The sequence below is a fragment of the Amblyomma americanum genome, chromosome 4, assembly GCF_052857255.1.
Source record: "Amblyomma americanum isolate KBUSLIRL-KWMA chromosome 4, ASM5285725v1, whole genome shotgun sequence".
NCBI classification, from domain to species: domain Eukaryota; kingdom Metazoa; phylum Arthropoda; class Arachnida; order Ixodida; family Ixodidae; genus Amblyomma; species Amblyomma americanum.
Window position 1 is genome coordinate 218,717,121 of NC_135500.1, and position 23,202 is coordinate 218,740,322.

Consider the following 23,202-nt stretch of genomic DNA (forward strand, 5'->3'; position numbering starts at 1 on the left):
TTTGTTGATGTGCGGGGAATGAATGAATTGGAGAAAGTTTTAGTATTACAACTAAATGTGCCAGCTTTGTGAGTGTGGTCTACTTAGGGTTGTGGTTGAAGATGTGGAAGACTGTATAAAAGTGAGAATTCAATAACGGAATGAAGAGCGCAAAACTGCTAGGAAACACTGCTTGCAGTCCACCATATTCTTTTAATCACCATTCTTTTCCTCGACCTCTCATTTGACCAACATGTGTTCTGTACATTTGTAGCTGCTTCCAAGAACTTGCAATTAACAGCAGACTTTTCAGCCTGACATTGATTATAGGGACACTAGAGGAGGGAAAGGCATGCTGGGCCACTCAGAATGTAGGTGGTATGCACTGGCGCACAGCTGTGCCGTTGCGCTACAGTATGGCAGATGAAGTCCTGCTCCATAAGCATGTTTTCTTTGTGTGTCACATTGCCGCTTGGAATTCGCATTCATCAGAGATTCGGCTGGTAAATTGAAATTGAAAATTGTCTTTTGGGGAAAGGAAATGGCGCAGTATCTGTCTCGCATCTGAGCGGACCCCGGAACCCATTGTAAGAGAAGGGATAAAGGAGAGATTACCACCTGGACTACCTGGGGATCTTTAACGTGCAAAAGTTGGCCTCCATCGCAACGCGGCCGGGCCGGTAGTCACCGGGCGCAGTAGCCACATGCAACTACGTCATAAACGAGCACCACTTTGACTGAGCAGCTGCGCTTGTTAGTGCTGCTCAGGCCAGTCAAATAGTAGCGGGGACGAAGGTTGTTCGCGGGTTGTGTTCCTCTCGATTCTGGGATCAGAGCTCAGATAGCGGTCAGTGACAGTAGAGCTTTCGTGAAACCGGTGAGCCACATGTAGTTCAGGTACATTCACAGGGAAGGGATTGGTGATCCGGTCACTCACTGCAGTGTCTGTGGTGCATGAGCACTCCGTGTAAATCTTGGAGAAAAGGCTCCGATTCTGTCTTGTGTGGGAGTCCTCTATACAGAACGCATGCACATTACCGGACTTGGATACCTTGTTTCCACATTGGAGCAGTTTTTTTTTTTGCACAAAGGTGATCGTAGGTTGCCACAGCAGCTGCTCATAGGGCAGCAAACTGTGCTAGGCATTTGTTTATTTTTGCAATGTGCCCCATGTTGACAAATTCGACATGGAGAGTACCTGGTAGTTGACATTTGATAGTCTGTGTTTCATCAGTGTCATGTTTCTCTTTGTTGTGTCGGCTTCTGACAAAGTTCACGGTACAGAAGTCAGTGTGCTGTTCTGGTAGGGATCAAGGTTGCCGCGCCAGCTCGTAAGCTTGCAGTATCACCCTGACATAAGCGCAGATTTCACATTGTCCACGATAAATAGACGTTGCCCGGGTGGCCACAGCTCCCCCAAAAACGATGCGCCTTGCCCCAGGAATTTATTTCAAGATCTAAGCCAGCTCGAGGTCACATCCTTTCATTCAACTTTTAAGCAGACTTTGGTGGTCATCCTGCATTTGTTTGGAATGCACTTCATCCTAAATGTTCAGAGGTCGCCCTAAGATTAAAATTTGAAGCATTATATCATGTTTAGATCCATAGTAAAGATCGCAAATAAAGGGTTATGCACAGATGCGCAGTCCACAGTTATGCAAGGAGCACCTAGACATGCCGCAGCTTTCGAGTGGCCGGGTCACCGACCTCTTCCCTGCAAATGTGGCTGTACTACATGCGGCTCACCTGTTTCACGGAACTGCTGATGTCTCTGACCACTATTCAAGCTTCGATCCCAGAGTCAAGGGGCGCCCAACCTGTAACCAACTTTAGTTGCTGCGTGGCTACACCCATTTCTCGAGCAACGCTAACAAGCGCAGCTGCTTAATCGAAGTGGTGTTTGTTTATGATGTAGTTGCATGCAGCCATCGTGCCAAGCAACTGCCTGCCGAATCTCCGATGTAAACGGGTTCCAAGCGACAGTCTGAATGCAACACACGAAGAAAACACTCTTGCGGAGCAGGAGTTCATCTGCTATATGCACTCCAAGCATGGCGGCCGATGGCGGTGCACCAAAGCGCCATGGCACCACTGTGGCCCAGTGCATACCACTTACACGGCAGGTTGCACAGCAGTGGCAAATTAAAGCAACATAGCACGTCAGCATGGTAGTGATCGGGATTCACGTTAATAATCTGCTAGAATGCATGCCTTTTCTAGCCTTGTAGGCAGTAGATACGTGCTAAAAGCTAAACTTATGCTCATTGTTCTGCCGCTATCCTTCCTCTTGCTTACCACTTGAGCTACAAGTCCAGTCAACTCATCTCATGCACGCATATAAAAAAATGAGTTTTGTTGTGCACATGATATGAGTGCTGTTTCCTTACGCAGGCAACCCCAGTATCAGGCACTATGCGGTCCTCAATGACAAGCGCCATGTTCTCACAAAGGATACTGCCAACAACGTGGCCGTGTGGGATGTGCTCAATGTAAGTCTCACAGTGGCTTTCAGAGGACGTAGATGTGACAGCTTTTGGAAGTACATATTTTTGTGCTGTTCGGTAATGTGGGGAAGAAGGTCTAAAAAGAACTTATTGGCGAGGTTACAAGTGTGAATTCTTCTGGGAACATGTACTTTTGTATGCTAATTCTAAATTTGTCGTCTAATTTCACATAAAACAAATCCTTGTGTACTTTATAATAAGTTATGTGATGGTTTTGTTGTGAGCTTTGCTTAATTTTGCTGAAATGAACTTGCTAAGATGTACATTGGTTTCTCTGGACATGAAAGTATGCAATAAGGAAAAATTGTCTTGAATGCCATCTGCACTGCCTAGAGAACGCCGATTTTCCCGAGGAAACCATAACATCTTTGGCAAAAAAGCTACTGAGAGAAGTGAGAACTGGGCAACGACAGAACCGAGAAGATCCTCGTCAACAAATTCAATTTGTGTTTATGCCGTATGTGCAAAATGTGTCGTACCATCTAAATAATTTGACGAAAAAGTGTGGCGTTGAGCTTGTATTGACTGCCCCGAAGAAGCTTGTGCCCTCTCATGAACGGCGCAGCAAGGCAGCCAGATTGCCCTATGAACCACCAAACGCAGTTCGTTCCATGCAAAGTCGGTGTCGTGTACAAAATCCCGCTCACTTGTGGCAAGTCATACCTTGGGCAGTCAGGTCGATGCCTAAATGAGCGGCTGAGAGAGCTCCACTTGGCAGCGGGATTCATATCGGCTGGGGGAATCTCGCTGATCACTGCAAACGGTGTTTTTTATCAAAGGATACCCTGACAATCTTGACCCTGTACCCTGTTCACCGATCTTTCAGGAAATGTGCGTACTAGTCACAATGAAAACGCGATCAGAACGAGAAATTTTTGAAGCCTTGTGTATAGATAAAGAAGGATCAAATTGTGTCAGCACTCCATCTGTCAGCCTATCTAAAAAAGAGATATTGTATCTTAAGGGGGGGGCCTGGTCTTGAAAACAAAATTTTAATAATGTAGTAATAATTATGAAATCTTCAGGGAACATGTATTTTAGCATGCTGATTGTAAATATGTAATTTAATTTCATGTAAAACAATTTTTTGAGCACGTGTAATTTTTATGCAATTATTTTGCAAAGAGCTTGGAAGAGAATTTGCTGTAGGAAAATCGCTGAAATGTATGCCATTGCGTTGTCTTCAAGTTCAGTCAAGTTGCAGAAAATTGCAAAAGGATCTGCTAATTCGCATTCTTCTTTCTTTTTTTTAAATGTCGTTCTCAACCCTTGAATTTCACCTGTTGGTAGAAAAAAATTATAATTGCAAACAAGATAATATTTAATGTAGATTTTCAATGATTTTGGGCCCTAAGGAAACCTGTATCTTTCATTCGGAAGAAAGGTTTAGCTTTTTGCTATGCTGATTAAAAAGTGTTTTTCATTTATATGAAAATGACGAGCAGCCACCAAAATTCATCACAGAAAAAAAAAAAAGTGAATGCTTGTTCGTTTTTTATGTGTTTGTGCACTTGCACTGACATTTCACTGCAAACATACATAATTAGTTCCTCAGTGGGTCCTTCCTGGTTTTTATTCTGTGCATTCTTGCTTCCTGTGTGTCAGGCCTGTAAAGTGGAAGATCTTGGCGTGGTTGACTTTGAGGCGGAAGTCAAAAAGCGCTTCAAGATGGTCTACATTCCCAACTGGTTTTCTGTTGACCTCAAAACAGGCGTAAGTGCCTTGCTGTATGAGCAGCATTTTTGTCTGGAAAGTGCTTTGCCATTCAGTTTGTTTTTGCATTTCGCGATGTAGGAAACTTTAATTTTGCACACAAAAACTGAGGCTTGCCTTTTCTGATGAGTTTCTCGATAGGCACTGTTGCCGGAAATTTCTTCAAAGCAATTTCATGCTTGTTTCTAGTTCTTGCCCTGACATCGGTTTTAAAGGGACACTGTGAAAAACTGCATCTAACTTTCACTCTTGGTGAAAATCGATTCTATGGCACCTTCTGTCTATTTTAATGTTTGTCCAGCAGCAAAAGGCACTTTAGTAGCTAAGAAGATTGGCTTTAAAAATGGAGTGTTTTTTATTGCGAAAGCAATACTGCTCGCACTTTCGGCCCATCGGTGGTCGTGGCGCCTCCTTACACAGCTGCGCGTCACGTGACCGTGTGACTTCACGCCAAACCGAGAGACGGGGCCTCAGCTCGCGGCATCGATGGTGGAGACGAAGCCTTGCGCGCTGCTGCTGCGGCGCTACCGAGAGAGGGCGCTTGCTGGTGTGACGTCACGCTAGGAGGATAAATGGGGCTACAGCTCGGCTCCTCGCAGTGGTCGGCGCGCTGCCTTGCGCTATGTTGGATGATGTGTACAAGGCGAGGCTGGAACGATCTGCTGCGGCCAAGCGACGGCGTCGTGCTGAAGAAACAGAAGAAGAACGAGAAGAACGGCGAGCTAAACAATGTGCATATGCAGCAGCATGGCGAGCACGCCGATCAACATCGCTTGATGTGGGTGCATCTACAAGTTCAGGGTTAAGTTTAATGAGTGGTGTTAACGGTACCGAAACTATGGAGACAACCAGTAGTTCGGAGACAAGTTTCATGGACGCTCTTAATGCCGAAGAGACTATCATGGATGCTTCAAATGGTGACGATGCTGCATCTATGAATAGTATGGAACGCTACAACTTCAACAGAAGAAAGCGCCATGCTGAAGAAACGCTGGAACAGAGAGTAGAGTGTCTTGCTAAAAGAAGAGTGCAGTATGCAGCCAAGAAGGGAGAACGCAACGAGGCGAGACGAAAGCAGAGAGCCCAAGAGAAGGAGGAGTGCTTGAATAAGAATCGGGAGAAGTCTCTCATCACGGCCGAACCAGACAGTGACATAACAGTGACGGTAGCAAAACAATGTATAGCTATAAGTTTAACAAAGGGCAGCCATGTCCACACCATCAGCCGAACCAAGGCGCAGCCAAGGGTATTGCTTTCGCAATTTTCCAGGCTTAACCAAGCTAAGCCTTCAGCCAATTTTTTCACCTACCACTTTATTCAAACTGAACAGGACTCCATGATCTCCGTTTGGAAATGAATAGCAGTTCAGCCTATAGCCTCAGGGATCCGCATAAAAAACTGCCATGCATTGCAGTTTGCACATGGAAGACAGATGGTGGTGGCGATACAGTACCTGTTTAAACATCTTTTTATCACCTTTCTTGCCCCAAAAAAGGGCGCTCTGTTCTGTTGAAGTAGCATCTTTGTCATTAAAACTTGGAATCTACTGATGCAGGCCAACTTCAATTTGTCTTCAATGTCCTATTACATGAGAAGTGCTGTTGTGCACTACCATGGTTGTCTGCAGGAGCAGGGCATGGCAGCCTGACTCTTATAAACTGCCCAGCATGCACAAAAAATTTTGTGAACTGCACTTATGTGGATGGGAAAGCTGTGCTGAGAGTCATATCAAAACTTGGTCCGTTCACTGGTGTCTGACTTTTTATTTGATGATCCTTTGTGGCGCACAGTCTGCTAGTCTTGCAGACCTCAGCGTGGCCAACATAGGTCGTGGTCTGTTTCTACATGAATGCATGTTGAATGCTGCCTGCAGTGCCAGTATGCCAGTTTATCGCGTTTGCTTTGCCGGCCATGTTGAGGCAACTTGCATGCCGTTGCATTGGGCCCCATTCTCCCAACGGTCACAATGAAAGCTGAACGCTACAAAAAAAAAGGGGCACACTTGATTTGTTAGCTTTGCTTATATGCGCTGTTGTGACTACTGGAGCAACAGGTGCCTATCACAGAAGGACAAAAAAGAAAAGTAAGGAAAGTAATCAAAGTTGATGATTGGCCCCTTTAGACACATCGCCTCTATTAAAATTCTGGAAAATTGTGCAGTTCATTGCTGGCCCCAGAAACAGCTTGCCACAAATGAGCACAGGTTACAGGGACTCTGGAAATACCATTAACCATCGCAAGGCAAAGCCTTAGTGTGAGCAAACGCATGTTGTGCTTGCATGCATTGGGCATTTGCATAGTTGTGGGCGTCCAACAGACTATACATGCTAGCGTACCAATGTAATGTGCTTGCAACTTTCATCATTCATTTTGCAAATAGCCTTGCATGCTCTCTTTGTATTCTTCTGCCAGATGCTGTGCATTCACCTAGATGACCCAGACTGCTTTGCAGCCTGGGTTTCCATCAAAGAGGCTGGCTTGGGCCCTACTGATGGTCCTGATCCTAAGGGTGAGTGCCTTGGCCACACAGCAGCATTGTTGCTTTTTCTTTTGTGCTGTCTTCATGCTAGTGCTGAATTTCTTTTATAGAAAATGTCACGTCACCACTATCCACTATTTATTAGCCAGTGTTGATGACTTTGTTTTTTGACTGGCTGGTGGGTTTTTTGTGTGTGCAGTCATTTATCTGCTCGCCTGTCTGTTCTCTGCCTGCCAGCCCTCTGCTGATTTCATTGTTTGTTCATTCAGTCATACTGTTACAATCAGGCTTCAGTTCTGTGAGTCATGAAACTGGGAACTTTAACGCTTGCAACAGCTGTATTCCAAAAGGAGGCAAACAAGCAGATCAGCAGCAGAAAGTAAGATAGGCAGTTGAGAGGAGGAAAAGAATTGAAATAAAGAAAGAAAGTTTGTAGTGGATAAACGTGCTCAGCAAGTGGTGCCAGGACAAGGTTTATCTAATTGGAGATCGGTGAAAGAAACCTGTGTCCTGCAGTGGTGTTACGTTTTAATGTGATGATGTATTTGATGCTGACATGTGTGTTGCACCTGATATTTAGGCTTCTTTTGCTTGTTTTTTCACCTGCGCCAGTCAACCTCGGAGCCCTGGTGCTTCAGGCTTTACTTGAGAACTGGCCGGCAACTTACGCAAACGAGGAAGAACCCGAAAATGGTGCGTTTGGTTTCTACGGGTTTCCCACGTTTGGTTAAAGGTGGCTGTTACAACTAGTTACAGTTAAGGGACAGGGACAAGTTGGAGAGCACACTCTGCTTGCAGGAGACATTCTTGAGAAAACCTATGATGCCATTACTTCTCTGCTTTGCCTTGCTTTCTATTTATATTTGTAAATAGGTATTGCATAGCTGGGACCGCTTTTATTTTAAAACATTTGTCCTTTTCAGTTAAATCCAGTTGTGTGCTCAGAAAACAGTAATGGGGAGTGCACGTTTTATGTCTTGCATAGCATGCTGACTCACACCTTGTTCACAGCCAGTATGAGAGCAGCTATTCTTTTTGTGTAACTGGAAAAAAGGTTCGAAAATTCTTAACGGTTACCTATTTCCGAGTAAGTTTATACACCATATAATGAAGGCCCGTGCCAGTTTAACTGTGATATGTGGAGTAGATTTGCTGCTAGTGAGTGCACCCCTTCTGTACTGCAGGTCCTGTAGCGCCCACGATGAATGGCGGGGACAGGCAGAAACCTGGCAACATGTACTTTAGTGTTCCAGAGCACACTCCGGTCACCTTCGGGTTAGTGCCTTTCACCAGAGGATGACTGGCGATTGTTTTAAACATTTTCTAAGTCAACCATAAATAAGTCACAAGCTCATGAGGACTAACTTGTTGCAAGGAAGTCGCAAAAACGGCACATTTTGAACATTTTGATCCAAGTGCAAATACCACAAAAAATTTGCAGATATAGCTTTATAAACACCTCCTCATCAAAAATTAATGCTTGCTGGATTGTCTGACAAAGTTTGTAGACAATATGGGCTGCAAGAAATTTATACAGTAGACTCTGATCAATTCAAACTTCAAGGAACCAGGTAGAGAGAATTTTCAGTAAATTTGAATTATCGGACGTGCACCTTAATATAATCCAAGACTTAACACAATTTGCTGTATTGATATCTATGCATACAAATAATATTTTGGATCTATTTCTCTGTGCAAATTTAGCTAAATGCTTTAGCACAACATAAAATATCGGTGAAAGTGAATAATAAGTTTGTTTACTCAAGTGTGGTCAAAAGAAGTTATCAATAATGCGCTGGTTTCTCATTAGAGTAGAAACCTTAAGGGACAAAAAAGGGTCCTAATCATCCAAACGTCGAAAAGTTGAATGGCTACAAAAAAATAAAACTTCCTGAAACTGTTCTGCACGCAGCAGGTTTAATTGATGAAAAAATGGGCAGTGGTCATCTTCTTTTAAGCGGGAAACTGCGTGGCAATGACAGTTTTTTCGCAGTTCCGTCATTTTGAAGTGCATGCCCCCACTGTTAGGAATACCAAAGCAGAACTGCTTCAAAACAGCGCGGCCTTCTGCGGCCTCGTTGACAGGTGTAACGCTGTAGCAGTGCAGCCTCCTCACATGCGACAGTGTCCGTGTAAGGAGGTTTCGCCATGCAACGAGCAGGTCTTAATGATCGTGCGTTATCGACACACAGGACCATGCGGACAGAGGTGAGAGGAATACACATTTGCGCCGGAATGACGAGACACCTTCTAAAAGGAGGAAAAAAAAAAGCAGCGACGCACCAATTAGCATCTGGCAGCCGCAGGCGTAGCGGGCTGGTAGCGAAGCTTAGAAAACAGAACTATGCCGCAACAAGGCAACTCCGATCGACACAGCTTCCGGGCCGCGTCGGAGCTAACCGGTTGGGACGAGCCAGATTTCCAGTTCGCACAGTGCCACAAACCTGACTCATCCAGCCTAGGCCACCACTCTTTCATGTGCCAGGAGCACCGGAGCAAGACAAAAAGTTTGAATTAACCACATTTAAGAGAAATCGTGGCACGAATTGACTTTAAAATGCATTGAAAAAATAGCCAGCCAACCAAAATTTTGAAATTTGTTTGAATTAACCAAAAGTATGAATTATCTGAGTTTGAATTGTCGCGAGTCTACTGTATTTATACTTAGGGTATTTGCAGAGTATGCTTTTACTGCCTCCTTGAATTTCGTTTGCTTGATAAAGGGACAAGAAACACATTTTCATTTTGAAGAAGCTCTCACCACCATTAGGTAATTAAGCTCAATTCCTAAAAAAAAAAAAAAAAATTGTGGTCAAGCATATCTGGCACACATAGTATGAAATGGCCAAGTTGTATGTAAAGTAATTTTTTTCACTTCCATAAGCTTTCTTGTTTTCCAAAAAGTTGTTGGCTTAGCCCACAGCATAATTCACAGCAAACTTTGCTGGATTTCTACCTTGGAAGGAGTTGAATAAGAATTCTGTAAGTATTATGTTATGCTGAAAAAATATTACTGCACAATACTTAGAATGGTGCTAAATATAATATACAGACTTAAGTTTGCACAGCCTTTTGTATTAATTTTTAGTATCCAGGACAAGTTCAGAGTAGAATACTTGGCAGGTTGATGATGAGCACGTACTTTTCAGGCTGAGCGTGTTCAGACTAAATCTTCTAGAATTTTTTCAAAAGAGATTCGGCATTGCTTGAACCACCTTTTGCGTTGCAGCGAAGTCGGAGGGCGAACACTGCTAAGGTTCCTGGTTGGGGATGCTGGCCGAGATACAGAAGAGATGCTGCTTCATGAGACCATGCCATCGTGGATGCTTGATGTTGTGGTGGCTGTGAGTCCCATGCAATGCTTACTTTGGGCTTTGGCTTGAGAAATATTGCATTAAAGGTACACTGAAGAGGAATCCGAACTCGTCTTTTTATTGCGGGAACTCGATCTACTCGTCCCAAGCATTCTTGGAAACTTCGAATTATTGTCCTGTGCGGCCGATTTCCCTAATTTAAATCGGATTAAACATCCAGGCTCCCATCTTTTTTTGAACTCAATGCTGAAGGTAGAACGAGTCAACCAACACGTGGAGTGCCTTTCAGCCAGTCCCATGGCGGCTTCGCTTTCGCTTTTATCTTTTATTTATTCAATACTGCCGGCCCCCTTTTGGTAGCCACGGCAGAAGTGGGCTCAAGACGTGTACAATGCTTGGTCCACAACTGATTGCAACGTCAACAACAACAAAAAAAGAAAGCATTTACATACGCACAATGAAGTTCCTGCAGGACAAATCAGCTTATAAGAGACAATCAAGTTACATTTGCATCCAAGTATGGAAAGCAATAAAAGGAGATATTTGAAGAATCAAACAAGATTTTCTTAACTTACTAGATGGAACTGATTGCAGACAAAAATGTTTTTGGTGATGAAAAGGTTAACACATCACATTGTAACGTAACTTGTTTTTTAGGTTTCTGTGAATAAATAATTTCAGTCACAGACAACACAACAACAGATTAGCTCCACGGAAATTAAAAATATGCGTGGGCTCTTTGATTTACGTATCACTCCGCCGATGGCAGAGCGGCAAGCCGCCACGGGACTGGCTGAAAGGTACTCCATGCGTTCGTTGACTCCTCCTACCTTCGGCGTTGAGCTAAAAAAAAAAAAAGGCTGGAGCCGGAACGTTTAATCCGATTTAAATTAGGAAAATCTATCACACACGACAATAATTCGAAGTTTCTAAGAATGCTCTAAACTTGTAGATTGAGTTCCTGTGGTAAAAAACAAGTTCAGATTCCTCTTTAGTGCACCTTTAGGCTTACTGGAAGTCTCTCTTATCCAGACTTCCCAATTTTGGGATGAGCAGCAAAGCACAGGATCCAATGTGGTTGGGTAGTAGTGGCTGAGTGTGCTTATTCTGCTCGAGTATTGAATTTCTTGGTTTTGAATAAGACCGCAATTTCTTGGCACACAAAAAGGGAAAATGCAAGAAGCCAAACGAGACAAAATTTCTTGCCACATCTGAGTGTCATTAACATTCATGGGCCCAAAAATTAGATGTTTGTCAGCAGATTTCTCCTCCCTGATGAACTGAAAGTTCTCTGCTGTTTTCTGGTGTGCAAGTCTGTAACATGCATTTAGAGAAAAGGAGGCAGGGCAAGTGGGAGGAATGCAAGAGACTACATGTTGAGTTTCCAAAAGTAATGTTCATTGGAGTGTATTGGCTGCTTTCAGCGGAATGTTCCCCGGCTCGGCAAGATCCCTTTCTACCTGCTCCCACACTCTTCTTCAGGTGTGAAACCACTCCGGAGGTGTGTGCCTTGTTCGTCCTTTGCTGCTGTTATTCTAGTGGCATTCTAATGAGGTGAAACCATAAGTGCGTCCTTTGTTGTCAGAGAGCACTTTGTGATGTATTGTTGCAGTCCTGCAACGAAAGTATAGTAGGCAGTGCACCTATAACTTATCTGGCAGATTGGAAGCATGTGCTACACTCTAGCTGTGGGTTGCCAAGCTCACTCACGGATCCACTTGTGCTTTCCGGAGTTCAAACTGATATTTGAGTTAAGGTATTAAGTTGAGTATCACAGCATGATTTGAAACTAAAAAAGATGCACAAGGACGACCACTGAGTTGTAAGTCAACGCTCGCCCTTGTGTGTCTTTCTTTTTCCCTGTTTCAAATTGTGCTCTATTACTTAAATGGATTACCATCTCGCCCAAGCTTCAGTGTTAGAAAGTCTTAAACCCTTGCAAGTCTGCGTGTAAGCGTCTCCAAGTGTGTTTGAGCTCATGCGATTCTGAAATATAGAAAGTCCTATACAGCTAAACCTCGATTTAACAAAGTCTGTAAAATCGGCAGTTTACTTCGTAATTGTGAAATTTCGCTACATCGAAATTCGTCTCCTTTTATGCTAAAAATCCACCAAAAACACACTGCATACGGTCAACTCACGGCTAAAACCTTATTTGCGATTAGAGTGGTCTTTTACTGCTGCCCTTTCTTTGCCAGCAGCAACGGCGTTACGCGCGTCTTGCTTATGTTGCGAGTTCGCGAGTTGCCTCGGCACGTCTATCGCACCAACCTCCTCGTGGGTGACGGGAACGATGCGCTCGTCTTGAGTTTTGGTTTTGCTGTCGTCATCCTCTGAGCGCATGACAGAGCGCATGAATACATTTTCTGTGTCTGTGTGTACAAAAAATGTTTATTAGACCTGAACTAGTAGCAGTAGAAGAAATGTAACACAGAGTATTGGGGGAGTAGTGCCTTTCTGAGTTTGCAGCATTATGATATCTGACTTGGAATTCATAGTAGTAGTAGTATTTGCACTTATTGCCTCCAGATTGGCTTGGCCAGTGTGCTGAAAACATAAAGGTACTGATATGGGCTGGTTGGTGTGACATGACAAAAAAACGGATGCTTGGGCGAGTTGGTATGTCATTTTAAAACAGAGCAGCGCGCACTTTGACAAGGACTACGAGGAAGACACGACACAGACGAGCGCTGTGTCACGTCTGTGTCGTGTCTTCCTCGTAGTCCTTGTCAAAGTGCGCGCTGTTCTGTTTTAAATTGACAAAAAAAGAACGCGTAGGCACAAGATGATGAGGATGTAGAAACAGCGGCTATGTCGTTCATCACCATTGCCCTGTGTCCATGCTGTTCATTTATGTCATGCTAAACCCCCTTTTTTTTTTTTCAGTATCATATACTTGCAGCAGTTTGCTGGTTCCTAGAAACCAGGTTAATAAAACTGAAGCAAACTTCAGTCTTTGTATCGTTGGGCACTGCAAAATTCATGCTAAAAGTATTGCAAGTAGTAGCATCGGACTGACAACCTTCAAAGTCGGAACTTGATGCATCTGAGCAGTCAAAGCTTTATCCTGCAGGAGCTTAGCAATGTCGGCAGATGCAACGTGGCTAAGTGCTTCTGTGTAGTGCCATGCAGTGCAAAGTTTTCTACTGTGCATTTTCTTTACTTGGGGCCAGATAGTGCTGAGCTTCCTGCTCCACAGTAAGGTAGATCCCTTTCTTTGTTGTCAATGGGGAGACGAGAGAAAAGCAGAGGTCGTTGCCCATTCTGTGCTGCACAGGGACCGCCTGTCTGCAAGTGACATGCTACAAGTACGCAAAGTGATTGAACACGTGTACGAGAAGATAATGGGAGGAGGAGCAGGCTCGGACACAAGCTCACAGACGCAGGACAGGAACGGCGAGAGCAACTGCCCGGGATCCAATGCTGAAGATGAACGCTCCTCCATAGCTGAGGAGAAAGTTGAACTGCTTTGCCAAGACCAGGTGAGTGCCATTCATTTGGCATCAAGATGCTGCAACTCTGAAACATTGCCAACAGGGACGTAGTTGCCACTTGAATGCCTTAGTGCTGGAGTGACCTCCTTGCTACTTTGATAGCGGTGAATGTCCAAGAAGCAGAGTGGCATACCATATTTACTCATGTAATTTGTGCCCTCGCATTAAATGCATCCCTCTAATTTATTTCTCGGGTTTTTTAAAAAAAAAAAACTTCTACTCGCATATTTTACGCTGTGTACTATGCCAGACAACTAGCATGCACGCAGGAGTGCGCAAGAAATGCTTGGGAAGATCATCGCGCGGCCGCATCACCATGTGCGGCTGCGAGAGGTGCAAGTGTCAAGGGACGCCACCACGCCGCTTCTCTAAGGAAGATGTCACTATCAAAACCAAGCCAAAGCGAAGTCATACCTGATGCGTGTGAGGCACGAACACGGTTGGCTTTTTTAGGCGAGAGTGCGAGACTAGGGCACCGGAACCAGTGTGCCTCGAGCACCTTCTTGATAACACCTTCTCAAGACACCAACAGTCAAGTGGAAACGAGTCAGCACCAGCTGAATAGCCACGAAGAGATAACGGTATTAGGGAAAGCAATAATGGCAGCACATCCTTCCCACCACTTGCCAGAATCCCAAACTGCCGAACTGTTTGCTGTTCAGTTTTCCGCTAGCCAGCCGGGCTTCGACTATCACCTTTCATCTCCATTTCTCTTTCACTGCTAGCTTTGCAATTGTGTTGTTGCGCGTTTATTGCTTTCAGCTGCACAAGCGCCATCATGCCATCCCGCGGCCGACCATATAACATGAGGTGGAGCGGGAGGGATGGGGAGGAGGGGTATGCATCGACTTATATCTCGGGTAGACCTTTTTTTACCCAGCGAGGGATGCAAGGTGGCAGCTCAACCTATAGGTGACAATATGTACGGTATATGCTGCACATCATGACCTTTGTAGAGTTTGTAGAACGTGTTTGTGAAATCTCCGTGTAATTTGTGCACCCCCTTTTTGAAGCCTTAATTTAAAGAAAAAAAGTGTGTAAATTACAGGAGGGAATATGGTATAAGGTGCTTAACGCAGGCTACGAAGTTGTAATCTGGAAAAAATTGGGCTTGTGTTAACATTGAGGCATGTGCTAGCCTTGAACACTGCTTTCCTATCCAGTCATGCCGCTGCAATGCTCTGTCTATTGGTCAGCCTTGTGGTACCTAAATACACTTAAGCTTCAATGTTATGCCACGTTTCTATCTTATGTACAGGAAGTCATTTAGGGGCGAGATGAAGGCAAGAGTGATTCAGCTTGCATAATTGGTCAAGGTGGCAAGATGTCAGTTAGTCAGTTGAGAGTTTTTACAGCAGTGTTGTAAATAATTTAGGGGACAATTGAGACATGTTGGTGCAATTGAAAGGCCACAGCGGCAACAAATTAATGTAGTAATGAATTCGTCCAGGGTGCTGTATGCTGCGTACTGTGAAACAACGTAGTTGCTTTTCCTTGTTTTGATGAGCTTGGCAGTGCGAGCTGTGTTCAAGGGTGTCTTTTTAGTCACTGCCGTCTGAAAGAACTCATTAGACTTGCAGTTGCAGTAGTTTCTTAACATCCATTTAGAGGAGCAGCCCAGCGGAGTACATCATTGCATCATATTCTTGCATGTGCAGTACCGTAACCCTGCTGTTGTGTTCCCGTGTGCTGCATTTTCCCAGTTGCTATGTTGCCGTGAGCCATTTCCGCTGTAGTTCCCATAGAAACCCATGAAATACAAACTGCTGTACATTACAACTGTGGCAGCATTTCCACATGTTATGTTGTGAATGTCACCCAACATTATAGAAGATTAACAAGTGCCAGCGTTTTAACAGCCTACAGCACAGTGGCCAAAACAGGACTGTCTGCACTCCATTGGCGCTTGACCGCCATAACATTTGGCGGCTTCCGGCATACTTACTTGAGCACAAACAACATAAGGTGCAGAAACAAAACCATGCATAACAGATAGTGCACAGGCAGTGCTGTATGAGATGCAGTTGTGTGAGTTGGTTCAGAGGCTTCCTTTTCTCTCATCCCCTTTTTGTTGTCTTCTGCAGCTTAAAAGATGCAGTTTGGTGGTTTCGGTAAACGAGGGATGCGTGGGATTCTAGCGGTTGCCACGAAAACTGCTTGGAAGTGCGCGCATGCTGCAAAATTGTGCACTCCATTCTCGCTGCTGCCTTCACTCCATCAACAATTGTGCAAGTGGGCGAAGAGTGATCGCAGGGGCATTTAAGATGTCCTTAGCATGCGAAACGATTGCGAGCACTGTGAAGCCTTGCTAATTTCAGAAAAGACAAACAAAAACGTGTTGCACTTGGAAAAAATTTTTTAAATATGACAGAAAACTATGGGTACAATTTTTTCACACGCTGTATTCAGCTACCACGTTGCCTAGCTGGTACACTCTTTTGCAGTCCCATTTAAACCTAACAGTGGAGTTCTACTGTTTATGTATTACATATGTTTTTCCATGCTGTCTCAATCACTGCTACATTAGTTAGCGAGGGCCCTGAAAAAGAAATTAAAATGGTAGTTGATCACCTCAGCATTAAGAACAAAAGCAGTAAATCATTTTTAATCTTCAGCCAGCCACTTCAGATCACTCTGAATTGACTTGATTGAAAGCCAGCCAACCTTTTTTTTTGTGTGTGTGGAATCGCTCACTATGTTGAAAACAAAATTTTGTTCACGGGTGCCCTGTATGTAACAAATATTGCATTAATGACATACAGATCTCTGAGGCAGTGAATGGAAGGCAACAAAATCATGGGAGACCTACAACTAATCATCGGCCTAAAGTCATGACTAATCTAGTTAAGTTAATGGTCAATAATTAGTGTCAGAAAAGGAACTATGGATCAGTCATAAGGCAGCATTCACAGCGTCCCCTTGCCCGCGTTTAACAGGTGCTGGAGCCAAGCATGGACCTGCGAACGGTGCGCCACTTCGTGTGGAAGAGTGGCGCAGACCTCGTGCTCCACTACCGGCCAATTAAGTGACACCGGCCACTGGCCTGGAGCCTCCTTCTTCGCAAGAGCTGCCACCGTGCTGTCGGCACCATGTTTCTGTGATAGCCACTCCACTTGGACCACAGGGGCCCAGTAGCTACCCCCCTCCCCCTCCGCTGCTCCTCTGCGTACGACCCCATCCCATCCCACACTCGTTATGAGGTCATCTGTGTTCCTCAGGCACACCTTCCACCCTCCCCATCATGTCACACCCTTCTTGCCTTCTGCAAGCGCGTTCACTTAATGCTGCGACTCCCCGCAGAACAGTGACGCTTTTTTTTTTTTATCCCCTCCTTCACACCTCCAAACGTCCTAAGTGCGCCTGTGGAGATTGCGGCTTAGCGTTGTGCGCCATGTCTAAGGAGAGGAGTAATGAGCCTTTGCCAAGTGCAAGCGCCTCGTGTGAGCAGCTGAAACAATGGCGACAAAGCGTCAGAAGTAAATTTCACATTTCTCATCTTTGGCGTTAACGGAGAATTTACGAGGTCATTTGTTTACCGTCATTTGACACTTGATTTCTTGCATTATGCTTGAAGGCTGTTGGGTTAGTTGTACATGCTTAGTTGTTGGTCAGAGGGTGGTAGGCCTAGTATAAGTCAACTGCTGTCACCTTGGGGAGCATTAAAAGCTGGCATTTGGTTTCCCAAAAGAAAAAGAATACAATAGAATCTTGATGATACGATCTTGGCTGATACGAATTGGTGAAATTTCCTGGCCGGAGTGCATTGTGCACAATGTGCCGAAATGCAGATGTTCCGAACACTCTCTCATGCTACTACAGTTGGTAAGACCACGTGAGCCACGACCGCACCTTTGACCACTAAGCGCTGTCCGTACATTGCAGACACTGCAATCACTAGTTGCACTGCGAGCAGTGAGCGGCAGTGCGTGGCCCACACATCGCTGGCTCAGCAATTCACTAATCGTGCTGTGCGCACCATGAGTAATTACGGCCACATGGCCGTAAATAAACCCGTCAGCCATAAACAAAAACTCCATGAAAGCATTTGCTATGCCTCTGCGCATGGGTTTTGTTCTTTTTGGGTGACATGTGGAATTTCGGATGATACGAATTTTTTCATGACCCCGTGAGATCTGTATCATCTCAATTCTACTGTATTACAAGTTGCTGGGCTGGTTAACAGAACTTTGGTGTCATCCAATGAAGCCATGTTTCTGCAGTCAGCATGAACCAGTAACTCCATTTGTTAAGCAAATGTTTGTTGGTGAATGGTGCACCAAATTTTTCTTTTGCTAAACCATTCTCAAATATTTTATTTTTCCTTGTGTAATCTGTACTGCAAGTAGGAAAACCTGCCAGCTGCTTTTGGTTCTAACTGAGCTACGATTGAGGAGCAAGTATTTTGTTGAACATTGAAAATAATGCCAAAAGCAAACTCTCGTCTTACATTGCTTTCACTTACCCTTGCCATTGACGAAAGTGTAAGATATTGTTCTCATTCGTGCGGATGGAGGTTGCACAGTAATCAACTTTTCATGTGCCATGCAAAAGGCCTTTACTGTCAAAGAATTTTTAAGCTACATTAATTACTGTTCGGCTGTGTCACGAATTTAGGCATTGAAAAAGTTGTGCTTCAGAGGTGCTGCTTTTTTCAACTCTGTGTTGGAGGTGCATGGCACTGTGTAAATTTCAAGTTGCTCTCTTTATCATTGTTGGCTGCAAAATTGACAGCAGCCTCACATAATTGTTTCCGGAAACTCAGGGAATGGCAGTATAGCACTTGTCACAAAAACAGGTGATAAGCTTCAGAAACTGTCAGATGCTGCTTTAGTGCTTGCACAGTACGATGTCAATGGCAACTTTGTAGAGAGCAACAGAGGTATTCTTTTCCAACACCTACTCTGGAAATGAGCGCTACGCTCGTGTGCCAGTGCATCTATGCTTGGAAAACTTGCGAATAAATAAGGTTGCCAGCAGGTTGTTACTCTGGAGATGTCAAAGACTGGCAGGACGTCACACAGTAGTGCAGGTGACATAGCTTACTCATGATGGCACTGTACTCGGAGAAAGAAGGTGGCTTTGGTTCCAGTTTAAGGGGCATGTGGCGATATTCAGCGGTGTTGCTTGAAGGCACAAGGTGAGGCCAACAGATAGGGCAATTTGGGCAGGTGGGCCGAATAGACGACACGCTATTATCTTCTCTGTACATCCAGTTGACGTGCTTCTCACTGGCTTTGAACAGGTTCAGTAGGCTGGACGAAGGGAAGGCCTGCCCGTTGCCATGGAAATGTCCTGTCCATCTGCTTCATTTGGCATGTTTATGTAATCGTATGGTTTAGATGTCATCTACTATGCCCACAGTGAATAGAGCTGTTCGAAGCAGGCGACACTCGAGCAAAGCGATTGCTCGCATTGCACTGAAGGGCAAGAAACTGCCTGCAGCTAAAAACGTCCTTCAGGATAGTGGAAGCTCGGAGAAAAAAAAGTGCACAGCATGTTAGTGCTTTTGCGTGCAGCCTTCTGCTTTCCTAAGGAGCTGTGCGTTAAAAACAGGGTTCTTTGCAAAGCTGCAGTTTATACAAAGAGCTTGAGCGAATGCCTGCCTTCTTTTTACCCAGAAGTCATTCTTTATGGTGCATGGAATATGATTGACTGACTTCTCTGAAGATTGGCAGGACCTTCTGAATTAGTTATGACAAGGTGGGCTACAAAACTAACAGGTAAAAGTTGACACGGAACCCCACATAGCACAGCTCTTATATTGTGCAAGTATTTCAGTAAAGGTACAGGCTGGGGTGATGTGTGTGGGTGCACATATATATATATATGTATTTGTCTCGTCTTGGTGGTCTGAACAAACATGGTCTAGATCTCTGCTACTGGAGATTCCAATAAATGTTTAAGGGGAGATGCGAGTCTTGAAATGATAAAAAAATGCGAAAATTTCGATTTTGCAAAATTGGCATATTCGAGGTTAATACACTCTAAGTTCCTGCCTAAAAAGTTTCAAGATCTAAATTCTACCTCCATTTACAAAAATATCTATATACTTCGCCCCTACGAAGCCCAGAAATGGCAACTTCAAAGCAAAATGCGGCAAGACTTCGCACCCGTCACATCCCACGACCATGTTCCCAATGGCCGCCATCTTGTTTTTTTTTTAAAGCTGGGTCCCTTCCCTACTACCTGGTATTATTCACTGCTGTGAAATATTTTTGGAACGTCCGCATTTTGCTGTTTTTTGAAACCTCTACAATGACCTCCTAATGGCTGGCATGAGCTCTTCAGATGCAATTTTCTCAGCTTTGTGTTTTTTGCCAACATGACTAGCCTTGCGAAAGTTTTTATTAGGTTTTCATGGCCAATTTCAATTAGTCTTATACCGTTACATTCAGAAATAACTAAACTGTGAACTGTGTTTGTTTGGCTGAGTCGAACATTTCAAATTTTGTGAACTATAATGTCACCTAGTTATTATTATGGTGCTCGGGCAAAATTTAACATTTTTATATGATGATGTACTTCAACAGCAATATAGTTAGCATAGCTCCAGATGGCAGGTCTTTGTCTACAGCCCCGTTTCAATTGAAACCAGAAAATATAGAAAGTGTCTTAACGACCCCGTAAGAATGTGACTAATTAGGTTTTAGTTATTTTCCTATATTATGGGAACTAATTGAAATTTACTGAAACTAATTATGTTTTCTAAAACAGGAAAAAGGAACACTACACACCTAATTTCATTATGATATCTTTAATAACGAAGATGTTCATTTCAAGACCCGCGTCTCATCTTAAGGTGGGGTGAGACTTCGAAAATGGTTCTCAAAGATTGGCTGTAATCATAATAAACGCTGTGGCTATGAAATTTGCAAGCAATTTCTTAAATGGATGCAGCTTGCTTCAGAGTTCAAAGCTATTAAATTTTTTGTAATAACAGAAAAGAGGGGCACTCGCGTTTTTTCTTTTTTGGCGAGTGCACCTCTTTTCTATTATGTTCCCTCCTCGCCAGACGGGATTCCGTCAAACACTCGACTAAATTTTTTTAGTCTTTTTTTTTTCACTTGTGTACATTTTTCTTTAAATCAATGGGATGCAGAGTCCTGGAACTTTGCATGAGAGTAGAAACAATTATGTTACTAGAGCACTGCTCGGGCTGCATTCTGAGGCCCCAGCTCGGCCTGAGCCCAAAGCACAATCTCTGTCCAGGCCTGCGGCTTCAAGCCCAGACCCAGCCCTGGCCCAGGCCTGTTCCTGCAGCAGCTCAATAGGTAAATTACTGAGTTTTAGTAGTCTCTTGCTGCACAAGTTAAAGAAGCGGCCATTAAAGGCACTTAAATCGCAGTAATATTTGAAAACATTGGCTTGGTAAGCACAAAAAGAAGAGAAGGCGGGTACGCCCTCCTGGTTTTTTTTTAAATAGTGATCTTGTCTGTGAATAGCCCCGAAGTTCCGAGAGCCAAATGAACAGGGCTGCATACACTCGCAATAAGCTTTCCATTACCTCTAGATTTTTAATCAGTCATTTTTTACGATCCGCAATGTCTAAATATGGGGACAAAAAGCGAGTACGCCTGTTTACTGTGTAGTATGTGTTTGAAGACCCGAAACATCTTAAAGCAATATACTCTTCTCCAGTGGCGTTATAATGTAGAGATGCATTTTTGGGAGAGTAGGCAGCCAATCAATGGCTATCTTGGAACAGACAGCTGCCCGTTGAGCAATCGAATGAAGGTCCTTCTGCAGTGGTTCTTATGAGACTTAAAGAGCCCAGACACAAGCGGTAACACAAAATGGAGAAGGTGCGGAGTGCCTTCAGGTAGATAGGATGACGAGTGCTCACTGATAGTTGAATGGGCCCAAGCCAGCAGTGGTGTGTACTTTAGTAGGTGAACGCACTCATGCAAATGACCCGTGTGTCAGGCATTACAACGCTCACTAAGAATGATACTACAGTCCAGCCCACTACTGGATTTTGCACTTTCTCTTTTTAAAGTCACTGTATCGTTCAACGCGGCCAGGTGTGAGCATCCAAAATTACTTGTACATAGCACAGTGAGTGGTGCTGATTAAAGTCAGTCTACAAATGAGCTTTGTCGCATTGCGCGTCAACAAAAATTAGTTGCGGGGGTTTATTAATAAACAACTGGAAACATTTTAGTGCGGGGATTCCTTCATTTCTAATGCATTCTGAGCAAGAGTCAAAAATAAAAAAAAAACAATTTTGTTTAATATTTCTCGCACGAGGAAAATGCAGGTATAGCAGACCTCAAAAACAAGTGCCGAGTAATGTCTTCTCAGCTAAAACCATGGTCCTATTTCATTCGTGTGCAGCCCCTCTATATACGGACGGGCCTGAGCCCGGCCCAGACCTACAACTTAAATACCAGCGCTTTTGGGCCAGCCCGAACCCGTGCAGTGCTTCATATTACACAACCAGGACTAAAATTTTGTGCTTTCTGCAAAAAATAGACTCAGTTTTTTTTTTTCAGTGCTGTAAAATTGCCACTTATGAATGGTTATTTTTTAATCATAAAAATACCAGCTGGCTTAGGTGATAGATTCTAGTTCCAGTTGTGTAGAAGGCATTGATTGAAATCAGGAAAATTTTGTTTCCTCATGCCTTGTAGTTCCTGAGAAAAAGGTACATAAGCCTCCAAAAATGCTGTTTTGAGGAAAGTGCAGATAAATGCTCCCAAAACTTCCACCTTTCCGTTCAAGGTGACTGCAGAAAAGATTCAGAAGAGCATTTTTGAAGTCGCACATACCCAAGTGTAATGTATTTTCTGAAAGCTAAAGAAATGCTGTATCAGAAAGAAGGTTGCCAAATCTAAAAATAATTTTTTTTCTACAAAACAAAGTGAGGCGAGAAAAATGCGAGTAAAGCCTCTGAAAACTTCACCATTCCATTTGACGTCTCTACAAAAAATGATCAAAAAAGCATTTTTGAGGTCATCAATTAGCAAATATTATGCATTTTCTGAAATATAAACAATGATCCATCAGAAGGTTGCAAAATCTAAAAATCAATTTTTTTCTCACTCCAGCTCCACCCTAATAACTGGCTGGACACAAAGAATAACAACAGGAGACAAAGCAAAAGCGTGTTAGGATCAGTGTTATTCACCAAACATTGAAGTATTTTGTGAGTTAGTTGCTGTGCTGGTCTCCTGTAGTGAATCGCATTGGAATGTATAGGTGTCCACGAAAGTTTTCGGAACACGAAATTTGTGAAAAAGCTGAATCTCTTCCTTGACCTGAGGCGCGACCATATATTTAGGGCTGTGTTTTGCATGTCACACAGGGATCTGCTAAGCACAGCCATCAGTTCGTGGATGCTTGCTTAGACAACCAAACAGTTTGGCTTTTTTGTAATTTTTGTGTTCCGAAAACTTTTGTGGGCACTTCTGTGTGGTGTCCATGGATGCCTTTCAGTTTCCAGTATGAATTTGCTGAGGAAGGGGATGTGTATGTTGTCTGCATATGATGTATACCTGATGTGGAGGCTCGCATGTTAGTGGCTTCACAAGGCAACACTGAGTTTTCTTCTCAGTATCTAAGGTTGCAATCACATCAGGGTTAGGTTTGTCTTTACCCTTCGCTTTGCTGCATGAACATGTTGCTGTCGGAACAGATGCGCAAATGGCACTGGGTTCTGCAAGCAAGCAGTGCACTGCACGGCAAAGAAAAACCTCATCTGGCTCAATAAAGTTTTTCCT

The 23,202-nt window shown here is 43.8% G+C and overlaps 1 protein-coding gene across 1 annotated transcript in view; it reads left to right on the forward strand.

The window, feature by feature from the left end:
* Window positions 1-21,686, forward strand: part of LOC144129371 (WD repeat-containing protein 48) — a 44,842-nt gene extending 23,156 nt beyond the window's left edge. The window contains exons 11-19 of the mRNA XM_077663444.1: window positions 2,371-2,468; window positions 4,089-4,196; window positions 6,609-6,705; window positions 7,288-7,368; window positions 7,860-7,950; window positions 9,905-10,019; window positions 11,414-11,490; window positions 13,267-13,471; window positions 16,420-21,686. Of these exons, the coding sequence (XP_077519570.1) occupies window positions 2,371-2,468; window positions 4,089-4,196; window positions 6,609-6,705; window positions 7,288-7,368; window positions 7,860-7,950; window positions 9,905-10,019; window positions 11,414-11,490; window positions 13,267-13,471; window positions 16,420-16,512 (965 nt within the window). The 3' untranslated portion in view covers window positions 16,513-21,686. The remainder of the gene's footprint in view (window positions 1-2,370; window positions 2,469-4,088; window positions 4,197-6,608; window positions 6,706-7,287; window positions 7,369-7,859; window positions 7,951-9,904; window positions 10,020-11,413; window positions 11,491-13,266; window positions 13,472-16,419) is intronic.
* Window positions 21,687-23,202: the final 1,516 nt, after the last annotated feature.